Source organism: Salmo salar, chromosome 29 (assembly GCF_965601325.2).
Source record: "Salmo salar chromosome 29, fSalSal1, whole genome shotgun sequence".
NCBI lineage: Eukaryota > Metazoa > Chordata > Actinopteri > Salmoniformes > Salmonidae > Salmo > Salmo salar.
This window is the reverse complement of record NC_138319.1, coordinates 22809709-22834388: the sequence shown is the minus strand read 5'-3', so window position 1 is coordinate 22834388 and position 24680 is coordinate 22809709. Positions and strand designations below refer to the sequence as shown.

The window sequence follows — 24680 nt, the reverse complement described above, 5'->3', positions numbered from 1 at the left end:
TTGACGGTGGGGATGGTGTTCTTGGGGTCATAGGCAGCATTCCTCCTCCACCAAACACGGCGAGTTGATGCCAAAGAGCTCCATTTTGGTCTCATCTGACCACAACACTTTCACCCAGTTGTCCTCTGAATCATTCAGATGTTCATTGGCAAACTTCAGACGGGCGTGTATATGTGCTTTCTTGAGCAGGGGGACCTTGCGGGCGCTGCAGGATTTCAGTCCTTCACGGCTTAGTGTGTTACCAATTGTTTTCTTGGTGACTATGGTCCCAGCTGCATTGAGATCATTGACAAGATCCTCCCGTGTAGTTCTGGGCTGATTCCTCACCGTTCTCATGATCATTGCAACTCCACGAGGTGAGATCTTGCATGGAGCCCCAGGCCGAGGGAGATTGACAGTTCTTTTGTGTTTCTTCCATTTGCGAATAATCGCACCAACTGTTGTCACCTTCTCACCAAGCTGCTTGGCGATGGTCTTGTTGCCCATTCCAGCCTTGTGTAGGTCTACAATCTTGTCCCTGACATCCTTGGAGAGCTCTTTGGTCTTGGCCATGGTGGAGAGTTTGGAATCTGATTGATTGATTGCTTCTGTGGATAGGTGTCTTTTTTACAGGTAACAAACTGAGATTAGGAGCACTCCCTTTAAGAGTGTGCTCCTAATCTCAGCTCGTTACCTGTATAAAAGACACCTGGGAGCCAGAAATCTTTCTGATTGAGAGGGGGTCAGATACTTATTTCCCTCATTAAAATGCAAATCAATTTATAACATTTTTGACATGCGTTTTTCTGGATTTTTTTGTTGTTATTCTGTCTCTCACTGTTCAAATAAACCTACCATTAAAATGATAGACTGATCATTTCCTTGTCAGTGGACAAATGTACAAAATCAGCAGGGGATCAAATACTTTTTCCCCTCACTGTAATAGCGATTTAGTCCATACATGTACAGTACATCAGCCTAACTTCCTCTTCCTGTATGTAGCTCTCTAGTGGAGGTGATGAATACCACTCTGAACGCCACCAGCGCAGAGCATGGCAACTCTAACATCAGAGCTAACGTCCAGCATGCAGAGGAGATGGCTAACCTAGCCAACCTGACTGCTACTATGGCCCTCAATATGGTGAGTCAACACTCATTTAGTGGACATCAGTATCAACATCAAATAATAGAATAACTGGTCCCAAATCTGTTTGTGCTGTCTATGGTCATTGTCATGCCAAACAATATAGGATTTTGCAAGACAGCACAAAACAGATCTGGGACCAGGCTATAGAATAACCACTGCTACATTGGATGTGAAGTGTGTTGTGGGTCAGAAACCTGCTAGCTATAGGAGTGTTGTAAATAACTCTGTGTGTTGACTGTAGACTGTCCAGCCAGAGGAGTCTCTCACTGATCTGGGATCTGAGGCTGTGCAGTGTAGTGAGAAGATTCTGGCTGAGAGTCTAACCCTGAGAAACAGCACTGAGGGTGAGTTGGAGTATGCACACACACACACACACACAACACACAACACGATGCCTTATGGTAGTAAATGATATATGTGTGTGTCCTCCCTAGGTTTTCTGGCTAACATCAGTGATGTGACAGACAGAATGGCCTTGCTGAAAGAGAAACTCTGTAACACCAGCCGTCTCATCCCAGAGCAAGGCGCCCTGCTCCACAGCCTGCCCAACGGTGAGTGGCACTGCCATCTGCTGCCCTGTCAACTCAACTGTCCTTTTATATATCCTTTCTGCTTTAACATACTGTAGACATAAGTCATATATTTAACACTTTATCACAAACTCAGAGGCACGCTAGACAGGGGGGAAACAGTTTGTGTGACGTTGCCTGTTCTGCCCCCTGTAGGCACCAGTGAGCAGGTGCTGGATGCCAAGGAGCAGGCTGCCTTGGCCAACGCTTCCCTACAGAGGGCGCTGGAGCGCCTGGAGGAGCTCCGGGTCAGACTGGAGAAGTCCAGCACGGCTGTGGCACAGGCCAAAACCAGCATCTCCAACACCAACCAGCTGTTCTCCGACTCACAATCCACTGGTGAGACTAATACATCATTCAGACATCCAACTATGGTCCTAGCTAGATTATAGCCAGCAACTTTGTAATGGAAGCGTTTTTCATCTTTGCTTCCGTCCTTTCCACATTAAACGACACTACATTTAAAGGCAAGTAGTGCCCCAAATACCTGTCTAATGCTAGTAAAATGTTATTATCATGTTATCTTGTCATATCACTTTAGATTTCTAGATAATAATGTGACTAACAGGAATGAGTAAGATGATGTAAGTATCCTGAACCTGTCCTATCTGTTGTCCTTCTCAGCCAGGACAGCTGAGTCTAAGCTGAAGGAGGCAGAGAGTCGTACAGAGAGACTGTATGACCGTCTCAAACCCCTGAAGACCCTGGGGGAGAATCTGAGCAGAAACCTGTCTGAGATCAGAGAGATGATCAACCAGGCTCGCAAACAGGCTGCCTCTGTTAGTCACTTCTACACACACACACACACACACACACACACACACACACACACACACACACACACACACACACACACACACACACACACACACACACACACACACACACACACACACACACACACACACACACACACACGCCCTCTGCTTTTAATTGTAATCCTGTTTATGTCCTGCTCTCTCCTGTATAGATCAAGGTGGCAGTGCTGGCAGACAAAAACTGTGTGAGGGCCTACAAACCTGAGGTATCCTCCAGTAACTTCAACACTCTTACCATGACCGTCAAGACCAGCGAGCCTGACAACCTGCTCTTCTACATGGGCAGCAGCTCCAGCGTAAGTCACACACTGACACGTACTGAATATCCCATGACGTACCTAATCATGATTACCCATAAGTCCGTTTTAAACTAAAGTCTACTGTATTTAATCTACATCCAACCAGATGGTTGATTTATAACTACAGTGGGGGGAAAAAGTATTTGATCCCCTGCTGATTTTGTACGTTTGCCCACTTACAAAGAAATGATCAGTCTATCATTTTAATAGTAGGTTTATTTGAACAGTGAGAGACAGAATAACAACAAAAAAATCCAGAAAAACGCATGTCAAAAATGTTATAAAATGATTAGCATTTTAATGAGGGAAATAAATGTGTAAAGTAAATGTATAATTTTACGCTGAATATCAGGTGGACTTCATGGCGGTGGAGATGCAGCATGGCAAGGTGGCATACCTGTGGGACGCGGGTTCAGGCCACGCCAAGCTGGAGTACCCCGACGTCCAGATCAACAACAACAAGTGGCACCGCATCAACGCCACGCGCTTTGGGAGGCACGGCACACTGTCAGTCCACCAGCTGGAGTCAGAACCCCTGCCCGCGGTCAAGACCACCTCACCAGGCTCCGCTACGATCCTGGAAGTCAACAAGTCCACCCTAATATTCGTTGGTGGCCTGGGAGGCCAGATCAAGGTACAGTATTAAGATCTGTCTTGGTATTTTTCACTCAGCCATGGTTCTAGCCAGCACCTTGGGTCCTTGAGAACTTGAACTCATTCAATTCAAGTTGATTCAACATATTTCATGATGTTTTCCCCACTAATAAAACAGTGTAATCTAAAACAACTGATTCAATCTCTTTTGTGTCTACAGTCCTCTGTGGTGAAAATGACCCAGTTTAAGGGCTGTATGGGGGAGGCGTCGCTCAACGAGAAGAACATCGGGCTGTGGAACTACGCTGAGAGGGAGGGCCAGTGTCGCGGCTGCTTCATGAGTCCGCAGACAGAGGAGACGTCCTTCCACTTTGATGGCAGTGGCTACTCAGTGGTAGAGAAGCCCCTCCGCTCCACCTCCACCTCCATCGTCATGCTGTTCAAGACCCTCTCCCCCAACGGCCTGCTGCTCTACCTGGCCTCCAACGGCACGGTACGCCCCCTGCTGGCCCACACACTCTACAACCACACTGAACAGTCTGTATTTGTAGCCTAGCTAGCACATAGTGGTCAGCTATTATCCTCTGGTGTAATTCAATTCACCTGTGGGCGATTGATGAGATTAATGTGTATATTTGTCATTCCAGAGGGACTTCCTGTCCATTGAGCTGGTGGAGGGCCAAGTGCGTCTGACCTTTGAACTGGGCTCTGGCCCTCTGACCCTCACCTCCAACAAAGCCTACAACACCGGCAGCTGGTACAAGATCACCCTGCAGAGGAACAAACGCAAAGGTGGGTCAAAGGTCATAGGCTCATATTTATAGGGTAGAGTTGACAACTAAACATTTTTGGGGTCACATATTCTTCTTCTCATTTCTCCCTTGCACTTTATGGACACACAATTCATACCCCTATTGTGTTGTAGTTAACCTGGTATAATGTCTATGTCATGTAAAGTATTGTATCTCTCCCCTCCTAGTTTATATGGCGGTGATGGCGGCAGATAACTCATCAGAGAAAGAGATCATGGAGGCGGAGTCTCCTGGAACCGCCTCCGACCTCAACCGCTCCGACCTGGACCCAATCTACATCGGGGGACTGCCCATGTCTCGCCCTATCAGGTACTGGAACTACTTTGGCGCATACTTCACCTACCTGCAAGATATTCCTAGTTGATATGCATTTGTATTGCTGTCATTAATATATATTTGGTGGAGCTCCTACTTATTATGTAAATATTGAGCTTAGTGTGTGAATTGGTGTGTTTTTGTATTTTTTCAGTTTTTTTACATTAAGTAAAATAAACGAGGTAAATTGTGAATTTAATTATTTTTGCAGGAGACAAGTAGTAGCACGGTCCTATGTGGGCTGCATCAAAAACATGGAGATCGCCCGCTCCAACTTTGACCTGCTCCGAGACTCCTATGGTGTCAAGAAAGGCTGTGTGTTAGAGGTAAGAAAGGCTGTGTGTTAGAGGTAAGAAAGGCTGTGTGTTAGAGGTAAGAAAGGCTGTGTGTTAGAGGTAAGAAAGGCTGTGTGTTAGAGGTAAGAAAGGATGTGTGTTAGTGGTAAGAAAGGCTGTGTGTTAGAGGTAAGAAAGGCTGTGTGTTAGAGGTAAGAAAGGCTGTGTGTTAGAGGTAAGAAAGGCTGTGTGTTAGAGGTAAGAAAGGCTGTGTGTTAGAGGTAAGAAAGGATGTGTGTTAGTGGTAAGAAAGGCTGTGTGTTAGAGGTAAGAAAGGCTGTGTGTTAGAGGTATGAAAGGCTGTGTGTTAGAGGTAAGAAAGGCTGTGTGTTAGTGGTAAGAAAGGCTGTGTGTTAGAGGTATGAAAGGGTGTGTGTTAGAGGTAAGAAAGGCTGTGTGTTAGAGGTAAGAAAGGCTGTGTGTTAGAGGTATGAAAGGCTGTGTGTTAGTGGTAAGAAAGGCTGTGTGTTAGAGGTATGAAAGGCTGTGTGTTAGTGGTAAGAAAGGCTGTGTGTTAGAGGTATGAAAGGCTGTGTGTTAGAGGTATGAAAGGCTGTGTGTTAGAGGTAAGAAAGGCTGTGTGTTAGAGGTAAGAAAGGCTGTGTGTTAGAGGTATGAAAGGCTGTGTGTTAGTGGTAAGAAAGGCTGTGTGTTAGAGGTATGAAAGGCTGTGTGTTTGAGGTATGAAAGGCTGTGTGTTAGAGGTAAGAAAGGCTGTGTGTTAGAGGTATGAAAGGCTGTGTGTTAGAGGTATGAAAGGCTGAAAGTAAAGAACCTTTCTTCAGGGGCCTTCTTCCTCTCTAGACAAATTAAAGGTAGACTCAGCAATATTGGGAAGAGTGAATAGTGACAGTCTTGGCATTTGAATTTTTCTGTTGTCGATTTCTGTAAAGAGGAAGATGCCCAGCAGTACATGATAATGGCATATTGTTGAGTCATCTTACACTGAATGCAAAAAGACTTTCCATATTCCCTAAGAGTAACTTGTGTGTGTGTTCCAGCCCATCCGCAGTGTGTCTGTACTGAGAGAGGGCTATGTGGAGCTGCCGTCTGTGTCTCTCGACCCCCAGGGGGAGCTGTTGGCCTCCTTCTCTACCCGCAATGACACTGGCATAATCCTGGCAGGCTTCAGCAAGGCAGGCACCCGCAAAAGCAGACAGGCTCGCCAGGTAAGGCCACAGATATACTGTGATAAAAAATGAGACATTATAAGAGCTCATACAAGTTCATTAGTAATAAATCTTTATAATGTTGCCAAAATAACTTATGGTTCAACCGTATATTGACCATGTTTTCTGTGTGTTTGTGTCCAGCCCTTCCTGGCAGTCATGCTGATTTCGGGGCGCTTGGAGGTTCACGTCAACATGGCAGAGGGTGGGAGCATCCACAAGGTTGTGGTCAAATCACGCTCTGGGAGCTTCAGTGACGGACAGGAGCACTCGGTCATCCTGCAGAGGAACAGGAAGTGAGTGGCACCAGGAAGAGGGACTGATTAACCTGTAACATCTGTCATGATTTTATGCTGATGGATGGCTCAGTCATTATAAATGATGTCATTTGAAATTATACTTCCGCACACACGATTATCTGCATTTATCGTGTTGCCTGTGACCTTATTCAATAACTTTCTATGCTGATGTTATACATAGGCCTACCTTCGGTATGATACAAAGGATGGATATATATAACAACTGCCATGGGATTAAATCAACTTTGAAATGGCCATTGAACAGCAGTAAATATTGCAGATTGTATCTTTTAATAATCATATTGTCCAGTATGGAATAATATACAAGAAGTCTATTCTAAGATGAATAGCACTGCGTTGTTATTATTGACACTGTGTGTGTCATCCATCCAGGATGCTGGTTGTACTAGTGGATGAGGACCACCAGGAGATGGTACGTCTGTCCTCAGAGAAGGCCTCTCTGAGCCTCACCTCTCTGTACATGGGCGGGGTCCCACCAGGAGAGGGCGCCGGGCTGCTCCGAACCACTTCCTCCTTCTACGGCTGCATCAGGAACCTGGCCCTGGACGCCAAGTGAGTCACACACCCAGTACACTATGATACTTCATTTGTCACACTGTGCTGGAGCAATTCATGTTTTTAATCGAGGATGCCATAAGTATGTTTGCAAGGCTAAGCATTATCTAGAGGAATATTGTTTTGGGTCGCTGTTAACAAGGAGTATGACATCCCTCCTCAATTGGGGCCTTGGTGGTTACTCTTTGGTCTGACCCGTGTTGTGCTGTGTCCCTATAGGTTGTTGGACCTGTCAGCTGCTGTGAGGTACCACAACGTGGACATGGACAGCTGTCTATTGGAGGAGAGGCCTAAAAGGGTCCTCCTACCTGACGACGCTGACCTAGAGGCCGAGCCCACTCCGGACCCTGCCAGGACCCCTCCACCACCCCCCGGCCAGCTCAACGCGCTCACCCCCGGCACACTCACGGTACAGCAGACACACACACACCTCTTATCTATTGGGATTTACTGTACGGTAGCTCTTCAAACAGGTCACCATGTTGTCACAGATAGTACCTCGTGTTGTCCGTCATCGTTCTGTGGTCCCTCTGTTTGTCTCCAGTGTGCATCGATGGACAACACCTCATCCATCCCAGAGGCCCAGCAGTTTGGCATCTCCAGACACAGTCACATGGTCCTCAGCATCAACCCCAACACAGTGAGGAGGAGGTCAGTACTGAGGCTCGTTGAACTACCCTCTCCCTTCAAAACATCAGATTACACAGCATGGTTTTTATCAGAGATCATATTCTATTTCATTTCTATGATTGTCACGATTTTATATTCATTTCTTTAGGGATCCTCACTTCATAGTGTTGGATCTAATTTGAGTCATGTTAGCCTTGATATCAGTTGGCCCATAGCTATTTGTGTAAAACAGGTTCAAGCCAGCATTCCAGTATATTGAAATGGTGTAGGAAGGTGTTCTAGCTGCTTAGCTAATACTTTGCCTTGGTGTGCTCGACAACCATCATACTTAGTACTCTTCCTGTAATGGAGAGCATAGGCCTATACTTTTGACCATGCAGTGTATGTGGACACCCCTTCAAATTAGTGGATTTGGCCATTTCAGCCACACCCGTTGTTGACAGATGTATAAAATTGAGCACACAGCCATGCAATCATCATAGACAAACATTGCCAGGAGAATGGCCCGTACTGAATAGCTCAGTGACTTTCAACATGGCACCGTCATAGGATGCCAGCTTTCCAACAAGTCAGTTTGTCAAATTTCCACCCTAGAGCTGCCCCGGTCAACTGTAGGTGCTGTTATTGTGAAGGAGCAACAACAGCTCAGCCGCAAAGTGGTAGGCCATACAAGCTCACAGAACGGGACCGCTGAGTGCTGAAGTGTGTAGCGCGTAAAAATCGTCTGTTCTCTACCAAGATCCAAACTGGCTCTGGAAGCAACGTTTTATTACAAAAATACAACTTAAACTCATTGAAATTGACCCTAAGAGACACATGTAAGAAGGGGTGTCCTATGATGAGCCTCTGTTGGCTGTCATGGACAAAGTGGAGTCGGGAGTTTTTGAAATTAGGTTTGATGGCTGAGCAGCCGCACACAAACCTAAGATCACCATGCGCAATGCCAAGCGTCAGCTGGAGTGGTGTCAAGCTTGCCGTCATTGGACTCTGGAGCAGTGGAAACGCGTTCTCTGGAGTGATGAATCACGCTTCACCATCTGGCAGTCTGATGGACTAATCTGGGTTTGGCGGATGCCAGGAGAACACTACCAATGCATAGTGCCAACTGTACAGTTTGGTGGAGGAGGAATAATTATCTGGGGCTGTTTTTCATGGTTCGGCTAGGCCCCTTAGTTCCAAAGCGAGGTCCATACAGAAATGCTTTGTCAAGATTGGTATAGAAGAACTTGACTGGCCTGCACAGAACCCTGACCTCAACCCCAACGAACACCTTTGGGATGAATTGGAACGCCGACTGAGAGCCAGGCCTAATCGCCCAACATCAGTGCCCGACCTCACTAATGCTCTTGTGGCTGAATGGAAGCAAGTCCCTGCAGAAATGTTCCAACATCTAGTGGAAAGCCTTCCCAGAAGAGTGGAGGCTGTTATAGCAGCAAAGCGGGGACCGACTCCATATCAATGCCCATGATTTAGGAATGAGATGTTCGACGAGCAAGTGTCCACATACTTTTGGCCACGTCGTGTAACATACAGGATAGTGAATTGCCTCTTAAGGCCATCATCGTTGATTGCTTTTCTCTGAGCATGAGTGCATATCTCTTCATTAAAGAGAAGAATTATAATAGCCTCCCCAAGGTCTACCTAATTTCCTGTCTCGGCTGTGGCCCATTCTCTTTGTTTAAATATTTATTATTCACGAGGCACAAACGAGCAGGGCTAATGTTACACATTCCCATTGACTTAGCTAGAACTCTTCTCAAGTGTTTCGCTGTAGCGTACATTGTTTGTGATTGAGAGGAAGGCACAGTTCAATTAGCTTGGTCCCAGATCTGCTTATGCTTTTGCCAACTCCTATTGTCACTGTCATGCCAAACATGTTGTGAGACCCGGCTAGGGTTGGTGGATGCATTCATCAATATATGATTATTATGAGATTGGTTGGCACTCCTAAACAAATGTCCACTTCAATTGTGTATTATTGACAATTATCCACAAATTGTCATCTCCATTCATTGTCTATATATAGGTCTACCAAAGCATTAACAAAAGTCTTTATCTTACAGTAAATCATAGCTACCTCAAAATATAGCTTTGTCAGTAGCTTAAATACTTCCTATCTCTTCTCGCTTCTCTCCCTGACAGTTTCTCTCTGGAGCTGTCGGTGCGTACCTATGCCCAGAGTGGTTTGATCTACTACATGGCCCATGCCAACCAGATGGACTACGCCACTCTGCAGCTGCTGGGAGGACATCTGTTCTTCACCTGTGACAAGGGCAGCGGCCCTGCCACCGCCACCTTCCCTGTGCCCGTCAACGATGGCCAGTGGCACACAGTTAGTGACTATACACCCTTTTGGGCCAAGAGCGATAGTAGATTGCAGTGTTTGTTGTCGATTCAGGGGACGCATAACAATATTATTAATGAATACAAAAGCTCAAGTATGTCCCAATTCAAGTTCGTTTCAGATCATAACTGAAGGCAGTGATATTACCATGCAGGTTGTCATGACTCTCCTGACTCTCCTGACCCTTCCTGACCCTTCCTGACTCTCCCTGACTCTCCTGACCCTTCCTGACTCTCCCTGACTCTCCTGACCCTTCCTGACTCTCCCTGACTCTCCTGACCCTTCCTGACTCTCCCTGACTCTCCTGACCCTTCCTGACTCTCCCTGACTCTCCCTGACTCTCCTGACCCTTCCTGACCCTTCCTGACTCTCCCTGACTCTCCCTGACTCTCCTGACCCTTCCTGACTCTCCCTGACTCTCCTGACCCTTCCTGACCCTTCCTGACTCTCCCTGACTCTCCCTGACCCTCCTGACCCTTCCTGACCCTTCCTGACTCTGTGTCCAGGTGAAGACAGACTTCAATAAGAAGAGTGTGGTTATCAGTGTAGATGGCCAGCCGTCAACTCCAGTGCCGGCTAAAGGAAACACTCTGGATGTGGAGAACAAGCTGTATCTGGGAGGACTGCCCCAGACCTACAACGCCAAGAAGATAGGCAACGTAAGTTAAACTACAACACACAACATGCACTGATTGTACAAAACATTAAGAACACGTGCTCTTTCCATGACAGCTTTCATCTGGTCAGTCTATGATCCCTTATTGATATCACTTGTTAAATCCACTTCAATCAGTGTAGATGAAGGGGAGGAGACAGGCTAAAGGATTTTATAAACATTGAGACATGGATTGTGTATGTGTGCCATTCAGAGGGTGAATGGGCAAGACAAAAGATTTAACTGCCTTTGAACGGGTATGGTAGTAGGTGCCAGGCGCACCGGTTTGTGTCAAGAACTGCAACGCTGCTGGGTTTTTCACGCTCAACAGTTTCTCATGTGTACCAAGAATGGTCCAGCAACCAAAGGGCATCCAGCCAATTTGACACAACTGTGGGAAGCATTGGAGCCCACATGGGCCAGCATCCCTGTGGAACGCTTTCGACACCTTATAGAGTCCATGTCCCAATGAATTGAGTCTGTTCTGAGGGCTAAGGGGGGTCAACTCAATATTAGCAAGGTGTTCCTAATGTTTGGTATAGTCAGTGTACTTCCTATTCATGCTGAAATATAGTTTTTATATCATTGTTTGTGTTGAAAGCAGGTGGTACATTTTCTGCTGAGTAAATGTTTATCCACAACCCCAAATGTTAATATTTATATTCCCTCATGCAGGTGACCCATAGCTTGGCAGGCTGCATCCATAAGGTGATGCTGAACAGTGTTAAGCTGGACACCCAGAGTCCAGTGTCGGAACAATCCACTGCGCACTGCTTCGCCGCAGCCCAGGACGGGACCTTCTTCAATGGGAGCGGATACGCTGCTCTGAGTGAGTACTAACGCCCATACACTCCATACTTCAAGCCAAAGACTCTGGGAAGCGAAAACCACAAAAAAGCCACTTAAAAATGTTTCTGCCAACTATATTTAAAAAGTCTACATTTCCACATCCTTTCTGATACATTTTCAACCGGAATAATGCTTAGGATGAGATCATTTTAACAAGCTCAATACATAGCTACATTTAACATGTTTAAAAACATGAACGGGAGAGCCTTAATGTGTCGCCCTTGACTGTATGGTTTGTTATGGTTTGTCCCCTGCAGTAAAGAATGGGTACAAAGTGGGCTCAGATATGGAGGTGGCTCTGGAGTTCCGCAGCACAGTGCCAGATGGAGTCCTCCTCGGGGTCAGCAGCGCCAAGGTGGACGCCATCGGACTGGAGCTAGCCCACGGACAGGCGGTGTTCCACGTGAACAACGGTGCCGGGCGGGTGTCGGCCACTTCGCGGCTGGGCTGGTGGCTGTGTGACGGCCGCTGGCACACCCTGCTGGCAAAGAAGACCAAGAACGCTCTGAGTCTGACCGTGGACGGAGTCACGGTGCTCACCGACAACCCCCACCCCCAGTCCACCTCGGCTGAGACCAAGGACCCGGTCTACGTGGGAGGCTTCCCTGGTACGTTCCCCCTCTAGAAAACCTTCAGTCTCTTTCCACAAACAACCACTATACCCTAAATGCAAGACACTTCACTGGACTGGGCCTTTGTCACCCCTTTGCTTTGATGTTGATCAATTTCAGTGTCAAGTAAATTCATTTGTTAGCACCCATGTATTGACATCTCTTTTTCTTTTCTTTTTACAGTCGGCGTGAAACAGAACTGCCTGACATCCAGAATGCCGTTCCGTGGTTGTATGCGTAACATCCGCTTGATCAAGGGTCACATGACCAACATCCTGGACTTCAGTACCGCCTTCACCCTCCAAGGAGTGTCACCCCACTCTTGCCCTAGCACCGCCACATAACCTTGCCACAACCATACCAGAACTTTACCAGCCATACCAAACCATATCGAACGCTATGACCCTGTGATTTGACCATCGAAATTTGACCTATGAAATGACGTCCATTTGTAATGTTTTGTAAAGAAAGATTGAAGTAATGTTTGATCAATGTGAAAATATTTGTATTTTATTTTTTTAATCAACTCATTTTCTAACATGATTCCAAGTGTTGGTGTGCATGTTCTTTTGTGCATTTTGACTCCCCCAAATTAATTGGACAATAGAATGTCTTAGTTTTTATATGTGATGTTCTAGAAAATTAATATTTGTTAATAAAATACTTAAAAAAATATAGCTTACTTACATAAAAATATATCTGTATTGTAGTGAAGTCATAGTTGATCTGTAGGCTCCATCACTATTGGCCTGCCCACATATTATGCAGTGCATAACACACTTATCAAAGCTGCTTCCAAAGCTGTCATCCTTCTGATATTATCCGTTCTATACCATGTTTGTTTGTCTTTCTGCATAGTTTCCCAGGAGTACCTGCAGAATAATGTTCTGAATCTAGTGTTCTTGCTATTTTGGGGGAGAAAGTGAGCAGAATCTTTTGTAACATATTTCACAACACAGCTCAGGCAAGTGAGAAAGACAACTCAATTTTTAACTTGACGTTATATTCAGTTGTTACTGTGTCAGATACATTGTGCCACTTGGCCAAAACTGTCAACAGTGGTCAAATAATATTCATAAAATAAATGCAAATTAAAAAAATGCTAAATCAGTATTCTATATACAGAAAATACACACATAGAGTCTATGGTGCACAATCATTTACAAAAAAATGTTTTCACACTGGCTTTGGAAGGATGAAAATAATAAAAAAAAAGTCCTGCACAACGTCATATCAACATTACGACCTTTGTCGATGCATTTGCTGCAGGTTAATTTGGAAGCACAGAATACTTTAACAACAAAAACCACAGGCTGGCAAACATTGAATTCCTAAGACCACAGAGTAAAATAAAGTGGAGAGAGGTTGATTGGGCTAAACCATACATGCCCTGTAAGTAAACATTCACAAGTTCATAAGCAAGCGAGGGCTAGCCTGGTTAAACCAGACTGAACACTGCGCTTACCATCGGTTGAAATTAAACGATGGTGAAATGTAGCGAAATCAGTTTGGAAGCCAGGCTAACAGGCAAACACTGCTATGTAGGGCCTTTTTTTTATGGCCACTCTATGCCTTTTCTCCTTTCCTTCATTAGAGGAAGTATTGTAAGCACTCCCCAGGCATGCAAAGTCAGTTTAGTTCATTAATAATGCATGTCTCTTATGTAGACCGGACATACAGGATTAGTTGAAAGGGTTGTTAAGTCATAGTGTAGTGTGTACATTGTTTTCTACAAGTCACATGTACAACATTCACAGTCCATTGGGGCGGGGCGATGTGTCAGGAGGGAGATGTTTAAGTTCTGGACCTTTTTATTTTAGTGCTCAACATGCAAATCCAAAAAGCAAAAAAGGTGGCCTTGACAATAGCCTGAATCGTTGGTCACAGTCCTGATGTGGGCCTACGTCTCAGTACTCTGAAACCACTTCCTCTCCTTAGTGGTCATCAAAGACATGAGCTGACAGGTGAAAGGACTGGATAGGTTTCCACTATGTTGTTTTCACCTGCCTTGTCCTGATCAGTTCTAGACACAGATCAGTGGTAAGCAAGACAGGAGACCATGAAACGAAGCTGTTACAACGTTTCAGACGGAGCCAATGTCTGTATTCAGTATCAGGTCATCCCATCTCCACGTGTCCCTCACCATCATGAACTCAACAACCCAAACTGCTAGTCTTCTGAATCTCCTCACTCCCAATGCTTTTGCAATCAATATGCTGCTCTTATAAATGATTAAAAAAAAGTTATATGGAGTATGTGTAATAATACAATAAGCAGGATAAATTAGTGGTATAAATATAGCAAGTAAATGTTAACTGGGTCTTGCATGAAGTGGTATCTAATAGTGAAATGGTAGTGTAAAATAAGTTAGTGTCCTCAAAAGGCACTGAATTGGTAGAACAACCCAGGAGGTGAATATCTGGCACAAAAAAATTCAAATGGCAAGCAATGGGATGTCGTCAGTCACATATGGGGGGCATGTCTTCACAAAGCTGTCCCACCTCCAAATACTTCCATCCAGAACCCAGCTAGTCAGAGTATAGAGATCCTGTCCTATTTAGTAGTTTGTTATAAGGTTCAATCCCACGAACATGGCCTATGCTGAGTCCTTCCTTCAGGAGGAGAATGTCTCTCTCCATAGTTCCTCTTTCAGCTCTTGCTCTTTTTAGTGGTCCATAGTTCAGGATAAAACCTCAACTGAACCTATAGTCAACAAGGCCTCCATGCATGCTCAGTTCACCAGGACAACCACAAGAGGGCAGTGGTACAGTTTGCTGACTGTGTTGAGTGAGTGAGTCCTCATTTCTCACGTGGTCTTGGGTTTTAAAAGCCATTCACAGTGCGGATTCACATGGTACACGTCTAGTAGGTGAGTCTCAGGGTCCAAGCAGCGCTCGCCTAGAGAGAAAAGTCTTGTTTTAGTTCGATTAAAGAAGACAGAAATGACAATAATACTTTGTTTGAAAATAATTTGAGTAAAACAGTGATGTAATCATATATACCTATGTTTCCTCCGACCTCAAACAAATACTGTACTGGCCTCTGGCTAGTGCTTCTGGAGCCACGACTGCGAGATAAAAAAAGATAATGATTTGAATAAACCCAGACATCCCTATAGTATGCATTAGCAACATCAACAGAGGCATTGAAGAAATAAGTAATCATCACTCTTCCTCCACTTACCCGTTCTCATAATCGAAGCGCGCCGTCACATCTTTGGCCTTGGTCTCATTGTCCAACTGGATCGCCATGGAGATCTTAGCGTGTAGTGGGGCGTGAACCCTGATGACCCCTTCTCGGAGGTCAGTCAACTGTGGACAAAGAAAAGACCCAACTTCAATTCAAGTCCCATTACATGAGTAAATCTCATGCTGAAAGGTACTGGTGACCGCATCCAATTAGGTACTGTCAGGAGCAAGCATACACCCAATAGCCTATGATATTGTTGTCTAGTCAAACTAACATCGAGAATAAATCTAATTGACCATTTCAAGTTGGGGTTAAAGTAGTTTAGAGTCCATAAAGTCAGTAATCATTACCTCGCTCCTCTCAGTCTTCTCAGCGTTCCTCTTCCTCATCAGTAGCAGCTTCCTTTTGGTCTTCTCTGAGCTGGGTGGCTTCTTGCTAGCCTCATTCAACTTCCTCACGTGGGAGATGAGAAAGCAGGGCACCTGAGGAGAGAACAATATACCTATTAATCTCTCCATCCTCCCTCTCTTTCTCTTCACTTTCTCCCCTTCTGCCCGGAGGCTTGATGATTTGGCCTATAGTGACATTGCATTTTCATTGCATTTTCATTGTACTATGCATTGTATTCTAATAGGTCAGGCAGCAGTCCCCAGATGTGGGTCAAGCTGCTCTTCGTCTCTTCGCATTTCATACAACGTGCCTGGATCACTTCCCTCATTGTCATAAAAACTTTATTCCAGTAAAACAATGGTGAGCTCAGCTTTCAGTCTTGTTTAACCAGGCTCAAGGTTTACATAAAAAATGACTTATCTTGAATTACTGAAAGTGAGGTTTTTGTTCAGCGAAATTACAGAAGTTGTACTGGAAGTCTTAAAATTGCAGATGCTATGCTGGAGAAGTATAGATTAGAGGTCGACCGATTATGATTTTTCAACGCCGATACCGATTATTGGAGGCCCAAAAAAAGCCGATACCGATTAATCTGGCGATTTTTTAAATGTATTTATTTGTAATAATGACAATTACAACAATACTGAATCAACACTTATTTTAACTTAATATAATACATAAATACTATCAATTTAGCCTCAAATAAATAATGAAACATGTTCAATTTGGTTTAAATAATGCAAAAACAAAGTGTTGGAGAAGAAAGTAAAAGTGCAATATGTGCCATGTAAAAAAAGCTAACGTTTAAGTTCCTTGCTCAGAACATGACAACATATGAAAGCTGGTGGTTCCTTTTGACAGTCTTCAATATTCCCAGGTAAGAAGTTTTAGGTTGTAGTTATTATAGGAATTATAGGACTATTTCTCTCTATACGATTTGTATTTCATCTACCTTTGACTATTGGATGTTCTTATAGGCACTTTAGTATTGCCAGTGTAACAGTATAGCTTCCGTCCCTCTCCTCGCTCCTACCTGGGCTCGAACCAGGAACACATCGACAACAGCCACCCTCGAAGCAGCGTTACCCATGTAGAGGAAGGGGAACAACCACTCCCAAGTCTCAGTGAGTGACGTTTGAAACGCTATTAGCGCACACCCCGCTAACTAGCTAGCCATTTCACATCGGTTACACCAGCCTAATCTTGGGGGTTGATAGGCTTGAAGTCATAAACAGCGCAATGCTTGAAGAATTGCGAAGAGCTGCTGGCAAAACACACGAAGGTGCTGTTTGAATGAATGCTTATGAGCCTGCTGCTGCCTACCATCGCTCAGTCAGACTGCTCTATCAAATATCAAATCATAGACTTAATTATAACATAATAACACACAGAAATATGAGCCTTTGGTCATTAATATGGTTGAATCCAGAAACTATCATTTAAAAAATGAAACGTTTATTCTTTCAGTGAAATACGGAACCGTTCCATATTTTATCTAACGGGTGGCATCCCTAAGTCTAAATATTCCTGTTACATTGCACAACCTTCAATGTTAAGTCACAATTATGTACAATTCTGGCAAATTAATTACGACCTTTGTTAGGAATAAATGGACTTCACACAGTTCGCAATGAGCCAGGTGGCCCAAACTGCTGTATATACCGTGCCTGCTTGCACGGAACGCAAGAAAAGTGACACAACTTCCCTAGTTATAAGATATTAACTAAATATGCAGGTTTAAAAATATATACTTGTGTATTGATTTTAAAGAAAGGCATTGATGTTTATGGTTAGGTACACTGGTGCAACGACAGTGCTTTTTTCGCAAATGCGCTTGTTAAATCATCACCGTTTGTCGAAGTAGGCTGTGATTCGATGAGAAATTAACAGGCACCGCATCGATTATATGCAACGCAGGACACGCTAGATAAACTAGTAATATCATCAACCACGTGTAGTTAACTAGTGATTATGTTAAGATGGATAGTTTTTATAAGTTTAATGCTAGCTAGCAACTTACCTTGGCTTCTTGCTGCCCTTGCGTAACAGGTAGTCAGCCTGCCACGCAGGCTCCTCGTGGAGTGCAATGTAAGGCAGGTGGTTAGAGCGTTGGACTCGTAAACGGAAGGTTGCAAAAACGAATCGCAGAGGTGACAAGGTAAAAATCTGTTGTTCTGCCTCTGAACAAGGCAGTTAACCCCCGTTCCTATGCCGTCATTGAAAATAAGAATGTGTTCTTAATCTGACTTGCCTAGTTAAATAAAGGTGTAAAATGTTTTAAAATAAATAAATGTATATATATTTTTTAAACTTGAAATCGGCCCCAATTAATCGGCCATTCCGATTAATCGGTCGACCTCTAGTATAGATGTAATCTATCAACCACCAATTTGGGAAATTGCAGTCCTACTGTAGTTGAATAACACCCTGGTCTGTCCTGATGAGGCCAGATGACTGTTGATGAGATATGTTTGGGGGTAGTGAATGTGTCGTGGTGTGTGTGTGTGTGTGTGTGTGTGTGTGTGTGTGTGTGTGTGTGTGTGTGTGTGTGTGTGTGTGTGTGTGAACGTATCCCATCTCTATGTGTTCAAGGAACATGTGTACGCGTGTGTTGCAAACTCACGGTCCAGAGCAGTTCTTGGTATGTGATGAGTAGCCGTACGAGGTGGGCCGCCCCGGCTGCCCCCTGCATCTCCTCCTGCTTGGCGTTCTTGCCCCGGTAGGTGAAGAGGTTGGGAGCCACGATCATGGACACGTTCCACAGACTCATCCTGTTCTTCTCTTCATAGGCTACCACCTTCCTCAGGAACTCCAGCAGGGCCTGGAGGGGCACAGTGGGGTTAGACTGGGTCTTTGTATGTGTGTGTGTGTGTGTGTGTGTGTGTGTGTGTGTGTGTGTGTGTGTGTGTGTGTGTGTGTGTGTGCCTTCGGACTTATTCCTTCAAGAAAACAGGTTCAACCTTTGCACTGGCACAATCACTGGGTAACTGTGGCCTACTGATCCAAAATGTGCCCACACTGAAACACATTCTCATATCTTATCCTACACACGTCATTTTATATACTGTCCACTCAGGAAGAGAAGACGTCAGTGGGTTGTCACCCGTTTTCCCTTCACACCTTCAAAAACCTCTTATCTAAACTTTATACAATAACCCATTCATGGGACGATACTTAAACATGGCTGTTGCTCTTCAAGTTCACTTCAAGTGTGCCAAGTTAAGTCATCACTGACTGCCTTGACTGAGGCTTGAGCAACACTTCATGGTCGTTTACATGTTACGAAGACAACCTCTCCTTAGAATGGAATGTTAGTCACTCATGGTTGTGACTATTGGCTTATGAGTCATAGGAATGCATAGTTGGACACAGTTGCCCAGTTGAAAATAAACTCTTAGCCCCTGTACTTATTTGAGCTATTTTAGGACTGGATATGTGGGATAGGTGTGTGCTTGTGTGTAGGGTTGTGAGGTCACAGTTGAAAGTGTAGTCTCTCAGTCCATGATCATGAGTCTTGGGATAGCTACAAAGGATGTGAACCCTGATCTTTAGGGTCATTAATCAAAGATCATGCTCACCTTGAGTGTGTCTCTGTTGGGCTCAGGGAGCAGCATGATGAGGAGGTGCAGGGCCTGGATCTGGTGTCTGGGAGAGGAGACACCTGAGGAGGGACAGAGGGGAAAAATACACTGATATCTCTGCAAACACACACACCTTACCAACTGGTGGAAGTGTTGTTGACTGTTATTGACCTCGTTAAGAGTACATTTAAGAGACAAAATGGAAATTAATCATAAATGACTAGCAACAAATATACAAAAGTATATGGACACCCCTTCAAATTAGTGGATTTGGCTATTTCAGCCACACCCGTTGCTGACAGGTGTATAAAATCCAGCACACAGCCATGCAATCTACATAGACAAACACTGGCAGTAGAACTTCCTTACGGAAGAGCTCAGTGACTTTCAACGTGGCAGCATCATAGGATGCCACCTTTCCAAGTCAGTTTGTCAAATTTCTGCCCTGTTAGAGCTGCCCCTGTCAAATGTAAGTGCTGTTATTGTGAAGTGGAAACATCTAGAAGCAACAGCGGCTCATCTGCGAAGTAGTAAGCAACACAAGCTCACAGAATAGGACCGGCAAGTGCTGAAGAGTGTAAAAATTGTCTGTCCTCGCTTGCAACACTCACTACAGAGTTCCAAACTGCCTCTGGAAGCAACGTCAGCACAATCATTATTCGATGGGAGCTTCATGAAATAGGTTTCCATGGTCAAGCAGCCACACACAAGCCTAAGATCCCCATGCGCAATGCCAAGCGTCAGCTGGAGTGGTGTAAAGCTCACCGCCATTGGACTCTGGAGCAGTGGAAACCAGCTCTCTGGAGTGATGAATCACGCTTCACCATCTGACAGTCCGACAGACGAATATGGGTTTGGCGGATGCCAGTAGAACGCTACCTGCCCGAATGCATAGTGCCAACTGTAAAGTTTGGTGGAGAAGGAATAATGGTCTAGGACTGTTCGGGCTAGGTCCCTTAGTTCCAGTGAAGGGAAATCTTAATGCTACAGCATACAATAACATTCTAGACAGTTCTGTAATTCCAACTTTATGGCAACAGTTTGGGGAAGGCCCTTTCCTGTTTCAGCATGACAATGCCCTTTAGTTTCAAAGCGAGGTCCATACAGAAATGGTTTGTCGAGATGAGTGTGGAAGAACTTGACTGGCCTGCACAGAGCCCTGACCTCAACCCCATCGGACACCTTTGGGATGAATTGGAACGCCGACTGCGAGCCAGGCCTAATCGCCCAACATCAGTGCCTGACCTCACTAATGCTCTTGTAGCTGAATGGAAGCAAGTCCCCGCAGCAATGTTCCAACATCTAGTGGAAAGACTTCCCAGAAGAGTGGAGGCTGTTATAGCAGCAAAGGCGGGACCAAATCCATATTAATGCCCATGATTTTGGAACGTTCGACGAGTAGGTGTCCACATATTTTTGGTCATGTAGTGTATTTTACATGTGCTGTCAACAATACTAACCATGGTGATATATAGTACGAAGGACTGAATAATTAGTATCTGCTTACAGGGCAGTAGAGATAAGGGTGTCAGTGAACTATTTTAGTATATGTACAGTGCATTCAGAAAGTATTCGGACCCCTTTGCATTTTCCACATTTTGTTACGTTATAGCCTTATTCTAAAATGGATGAAATAAAACATGTTTCTCATCAATCTACACACAATACCTCATAATGACAAAGCAAAAACAGGTTTTTAGAAATGTTTGCTAATGTATTAAAATCCAAAACATAAATACCTTATTTCCATAAGTATTAAGACCCTTTACTATGATACTCAAAATTGAGCTCAGGTGCATCCTGTTTCCATTCATCATCCTTGAGATGTTTCTACAATTTGATTGGAGTCCACCTGTGGTAAATTCAATTGATTGGACATGATTTGGAAAGGCACACACCTGTCTATATAAGGTCCCAGAAAAACCAAGACATTAGGTCAAAGAAATCGTCTGTAGAGGTCCAAGACAGGATTGTGTCGAGGCACAGATCTGGGGAAGGGTACCAAAACATTTCTGCAGCATTGAAGGTCCCCAAGAACACAGTGGCCTCCATCATTCTTAGATGGAAGAAGTTTGGAACCACCAAGACTCTTCCTAGAGCTGGCTGCCCGGCCAAACTGAGCAATCGGGGGAGAAGGGCCTTGGTCAGGGAGGTGACCAAGAACCTGATGGTCACTTTGACAGAGCTTCAGAGTTTCTCTGTGGAGATGGGAGAACCTTCCAGAAGTCCAACCTTCTCTGCAGCACTCTACCAATCAGGCCTTTATGGTAGAGTGGCCAGATGGAAGCCACTCCTCAGTAAAAGGCACATGACAGCCCGCTTGGAGTTTGCCAAAAGGCACCTAAAAACTCTGACCATGAGAAACAAGATTATCTTGTCTGATGAAACCAAGATTGAACTCTTTGGCCTGAATGCCAACGTCACGTCTGGAGGAAACCTGGCACCATCCCTACAGTGAAGCATGGTGGTGGCAGCATCATGCTGTGGGGATGTTTTTCAGCGGCAGGGATTGGGAGACTAGTCAGGATCAAGGGAAAGATGAACGGAGCAAAGTACAGAGAGATCCTTGATGAAAACCTGCTCCAGAGCACTCAGGAACTCAGACTGGGGCAAAGGTTCACCTTCCAACAGTACAACAACCCTAAGCACACAGCCAAGACTACGCAGGAGTGGCTTCGGGACAAGTCTCTGAATGTTCTTGAGTGGCCCAGCCAGAGCCCGGACTTGAACCCGTTCAAACATCTCTGGAGAGACCTAAAAATAGCTGTGCAGCGACACTCCCCATCCAACCTGACAGACCTTGAGAGGATGTGCAGAGAAGAAGGGGAGAAACACCCTAAATACAGGTGTGCGAAGTTGGTAGCATCATACCCAAGAAGACTTGAGGCTGTAATCGCTGCCAAAGGTGCTTCAACAAAGTACTATGTAAATGTGATATATCAACAACAAAAAATTATATTCATTTGCTAACACTTCTAAAAACCTGTTTTTGCTTTGTCATTACTGGGTATTGTGTGTAGATTGAAGAGGACAAAAAACTATTTAATCAATTTTAGAATAAAGCTGTAATGTAACAAAATGTGGAAAAAGTCAAGGGGTCTGAATACTTTCCAAATGCACTGTATTATTCATACACTTAAATGGTAAGTGTACAGGCCTACATTTGTGTGCACTCACTCTGTGCAGCGGCGAAGGCCGGTAAGTGCTGGAGAGTGAGCAGAGGATAAGGCAGCTCTCTGATGAACATCTTCAACAGGCCCGCTGCGTCATTGTGCCTCACCTGCTCCCAGTCAAACCGTTCCTCATAGAACTTCTGCTCCAGCTCCTGGCGCAGATGCTGCAAATACCAACAGCAAAACAAGAATATACACATTATCTCCACAATGGCTCCTCCTGTGGTTAATCTCAACTCCACGGTCACCTTTGACCCCTCCATAAAAACAAACCACATCCCTAACCATCACCATGTGTGTTTGGGGAACCTAATACCCACATGCTTCCTCTAGTTGAGATCTCATGTGTGTGTAGGGGGGTGACCTGCCATGGTACCTAACAAATCAAAATGGAGGGGAGTGGGGGGGGTACATCCCGTCTTCAGTCTGCTTGTCCTAATGATGAAAGGAGGGTATCCAGTAGGATAATATAAGATGGGGTCAAGTACAGCACTAAATCAAAGAACAAACATATCTTTCCCTTCACTGAAATGTTTTTACAATGGTAGACATAGGCTAGTTACACAGAACATGATAGCTCTATGATTGGTGATTGACAGCTAAAGTATGAAAAGCTCCGGTTTCATCGGTGGAAAAGGGAGAGGGGGTGTGTGTATCTGAGGGGCTTACCTTTACTCTGGATGCAGACCCTGGTACTCTGAGAATCCCCTCTGTTTGTAGTCCTGTCTGCTCCAGCTTGGACAAGAGCTGCAAACACAAGCATACACATTTTGCAAACAACAAATTTAACAAACCAAGAGGGACATTTCTATGTGAACTCGACTCTCACCTGTAAACAAAATCAACCAAATCTGACTGCATTCGTTTCCTCTTCCTGGTTTTCACCAGACAGGGAAGTCATTTTTGTGCAAACTTTTTTTTTTACAGGGAGGTCTTCAAACCACTAACAAAACAGCATTCAATTCATATTTACAACTAGAGATAAAAGCGGACACAGATTCGGTCGCTGGCCTTTGATGTTTGTTCTCCATCGCCAAACTTGTTTTGTGCTATTGAACATGACTCACACCTGGATTGGGGACTTCAGTCATCTCGTCTCTACAGAAAGATGCCAGCGACCTGAGGTAAACGCTGTCAGATCCACCATCTCTCACACACCTGGTCCACTCCAAAAGACACAACCCTCCTGTTTCCCGCCCCTTTGTGACGACTGATAAAATATTTCCCTTAAAAAAGGTGCACTCCGTAACTTCTCTCAACAGTAAACTGTGTGGTACGAACACTTGATCATTTTTGTTTAGGAGGGCTTAGGGATCTTTGCAAGTGCAATATGACAGATATGAGAGAAAATACAATTGTATTTTATGACAAGCTTTGGATCCCAAAGGCTAACTATCTGTTTACTAGACCACACAAAATCTGCATTCTGAAGCAATGGTTTCCAGAAACCACTTTCCAGGTGTGCAAAAGATAAACCAAAACTGATATAGCAGTGAACAATTGCTTCAAAGAAAAGTCCTATAATTCCCTTTCAGGAGCCACTTATCTACCAAATCCATAAAACATCACCTTGATACCCAATCCTCTAGTCATTTACTATACGTGGTCTGTAATTGTAGTCAGTCTAGACAGTCAATGTGACTTATTTTAGGTAAATTCTGCGTAGACTGGAATTTGACTGCTGGTAACAGGGTTATTTGTGCCTTAACGCTCAGCTATGCCAAGGTTAGGTCCGTGCCACTGGCTGGCAGCTGCTGGGACTCTACACAGTCAGATGTTATTTTCAGTACAGCTCCTTATATACAGTCCCAGATATATTTCTAACATATATGAGCTATAATAGCTATAATAACAGATTCTATTACAGCTAAGACATTTCAGCTTTTCATTTCTTATTAATTTGTAAACATTTCTAAAAACCTAATTCCACTTTGACATTATGGGGCATTTTTTTCCCCTTTTTATTTAACTAGGAAAGTCAGTTAAGAAGAAATTCTTATTTTCAATGACGGTCTAGGAACAGTGGGGGCAGAACGACAGATTTGTACCTTGTCAGCTCGGGGATTTGAACTTGCAACCTTTCAGTTACTAGCCCAACGCTCTAACCACTAGGCTACCCTGCCGCCCGAATTGTGTGTAGGCATTGTGTGTAGGCCAGTGACAATCTCAACTTAATCAATTGTAAATTCAGGCTGTAACACAACAAAATGTGGAAAAAGTCAAGGGGTGTGAATACTTTCTGAAGGCACTGCATATACCATCCCAGACATATTTGTAAAATATCAGAGATAACATATTCTATGATAGAAATGGACAATAACTAAACATCCATCCCTAGCTGACATG

General features: G+C 44.4%; 2 protein-coding genes across 4 annotated transcripts in view; one reads left to right on the top strand and one right to left on the bottom strand.

Moving 5' to 3' along the window:
- The window catches only part of lama1 (laminin, alpha 1), a 63309-nt gene extending 50765 nt beyond the window's left edge, over nt 1-12544 (top strand). Inside the window, exons 37-57 of the mRNA XM_014181268.3 lie at nt 982-1120; nt 1368-1470; nt 1561-1677; nt 1852-2034; nt 2320-2474; nt 2666-2809; nt 3165-3446; nt 3627-3899; nt 4054-4198; nt 4386-4527; nt 4745-4859; nt 5870-6037; nt 6182-6333; nt 6730-6909; nt 7132-7321; nt 7457-7563; nt 9685-9874; nt 10393-10545; nt 11217-11370; nt 11648-11998; nt 12185-12544. Coding sequence (XP_014036743.1) covers nt 982-1120; nt 1368-1470; nt 1561-1677; nt 1852-2034; nt 2320-2474; nt 2666-2809; nt 3165-3446; nt 3627-3899; nt 4054-4198; nt 4386-4527; nt 4745-4859; nt 5870-6037; nt 6182-6333; nt 6730-6909; nt 7132-7321; nt 7457-7563; nt 9685-9874; nt 10393-10545; nt 11217-11370; nt 11648-11998; nt 12185-12345 — 3604 coding nt within the window. The 3' untranslated portion in view covers nt 12346-12544. The remainder of the gene's footprint in view (nt 1-981; nt 1121-1367; nt 1471-1560; nt 1678-1851; nt 2035-2319; nt 2475-2665; nt 2810-3164; nt 3447-3626; nt 3900-4053; nt 4199-4385; nt 4528-4744; nt 4860-5869; nt 6038-6181; nt 6334-6729; nt 6910-7131; nt 7322-7456; nt 7564-9684; nt 9875-10392; nt 10546-11216; nt 11371-11647; nt 11999-12184) is intronic.
- A 439-nt stretch (nt 12545-12983) lies between these two features.
- LOC106590347 (rho GTPase-activating protein 18) overlaps nt 12984-24680 on the bottom strand; it is a 45741-nt gene continuing 34044 nt past the window's right edge. For all 3 annotated transcript variants that reach the window (XM_014181269.3, XM_014181271.3, XM_014181270.3), the window contains exons 8-15: nt 23004-23081; nt 22339-22498; nt 19159-19241; nt 18204-18401; nt 15541-15672; nt 15185-15312; nt 15004-15068; nt 12984-14899 (exon numbers count right to left, since the gene is read on the bottom strand). In XM_014181269.3, the coding sequence (XP_014036744.2) occupies nt 14808-14899; nt 15004-15068; nt 15185-15312; nt 15541-15672; nt 18204-18401; nt 19159-19241; nt 22339-22498; nt 23004-23081 (936 nt within the window). In that variant the 3' untranslated portion in view covers nt 12984-14807. The remainder of the gene's footprint in view (nt 14900-15003; nt 15069-15184; nt 15313-15540; nt 15673-18203; nt 18402-19158; nt 19242-22338; nt 22499-23003; nt 23082-24680) is intronic.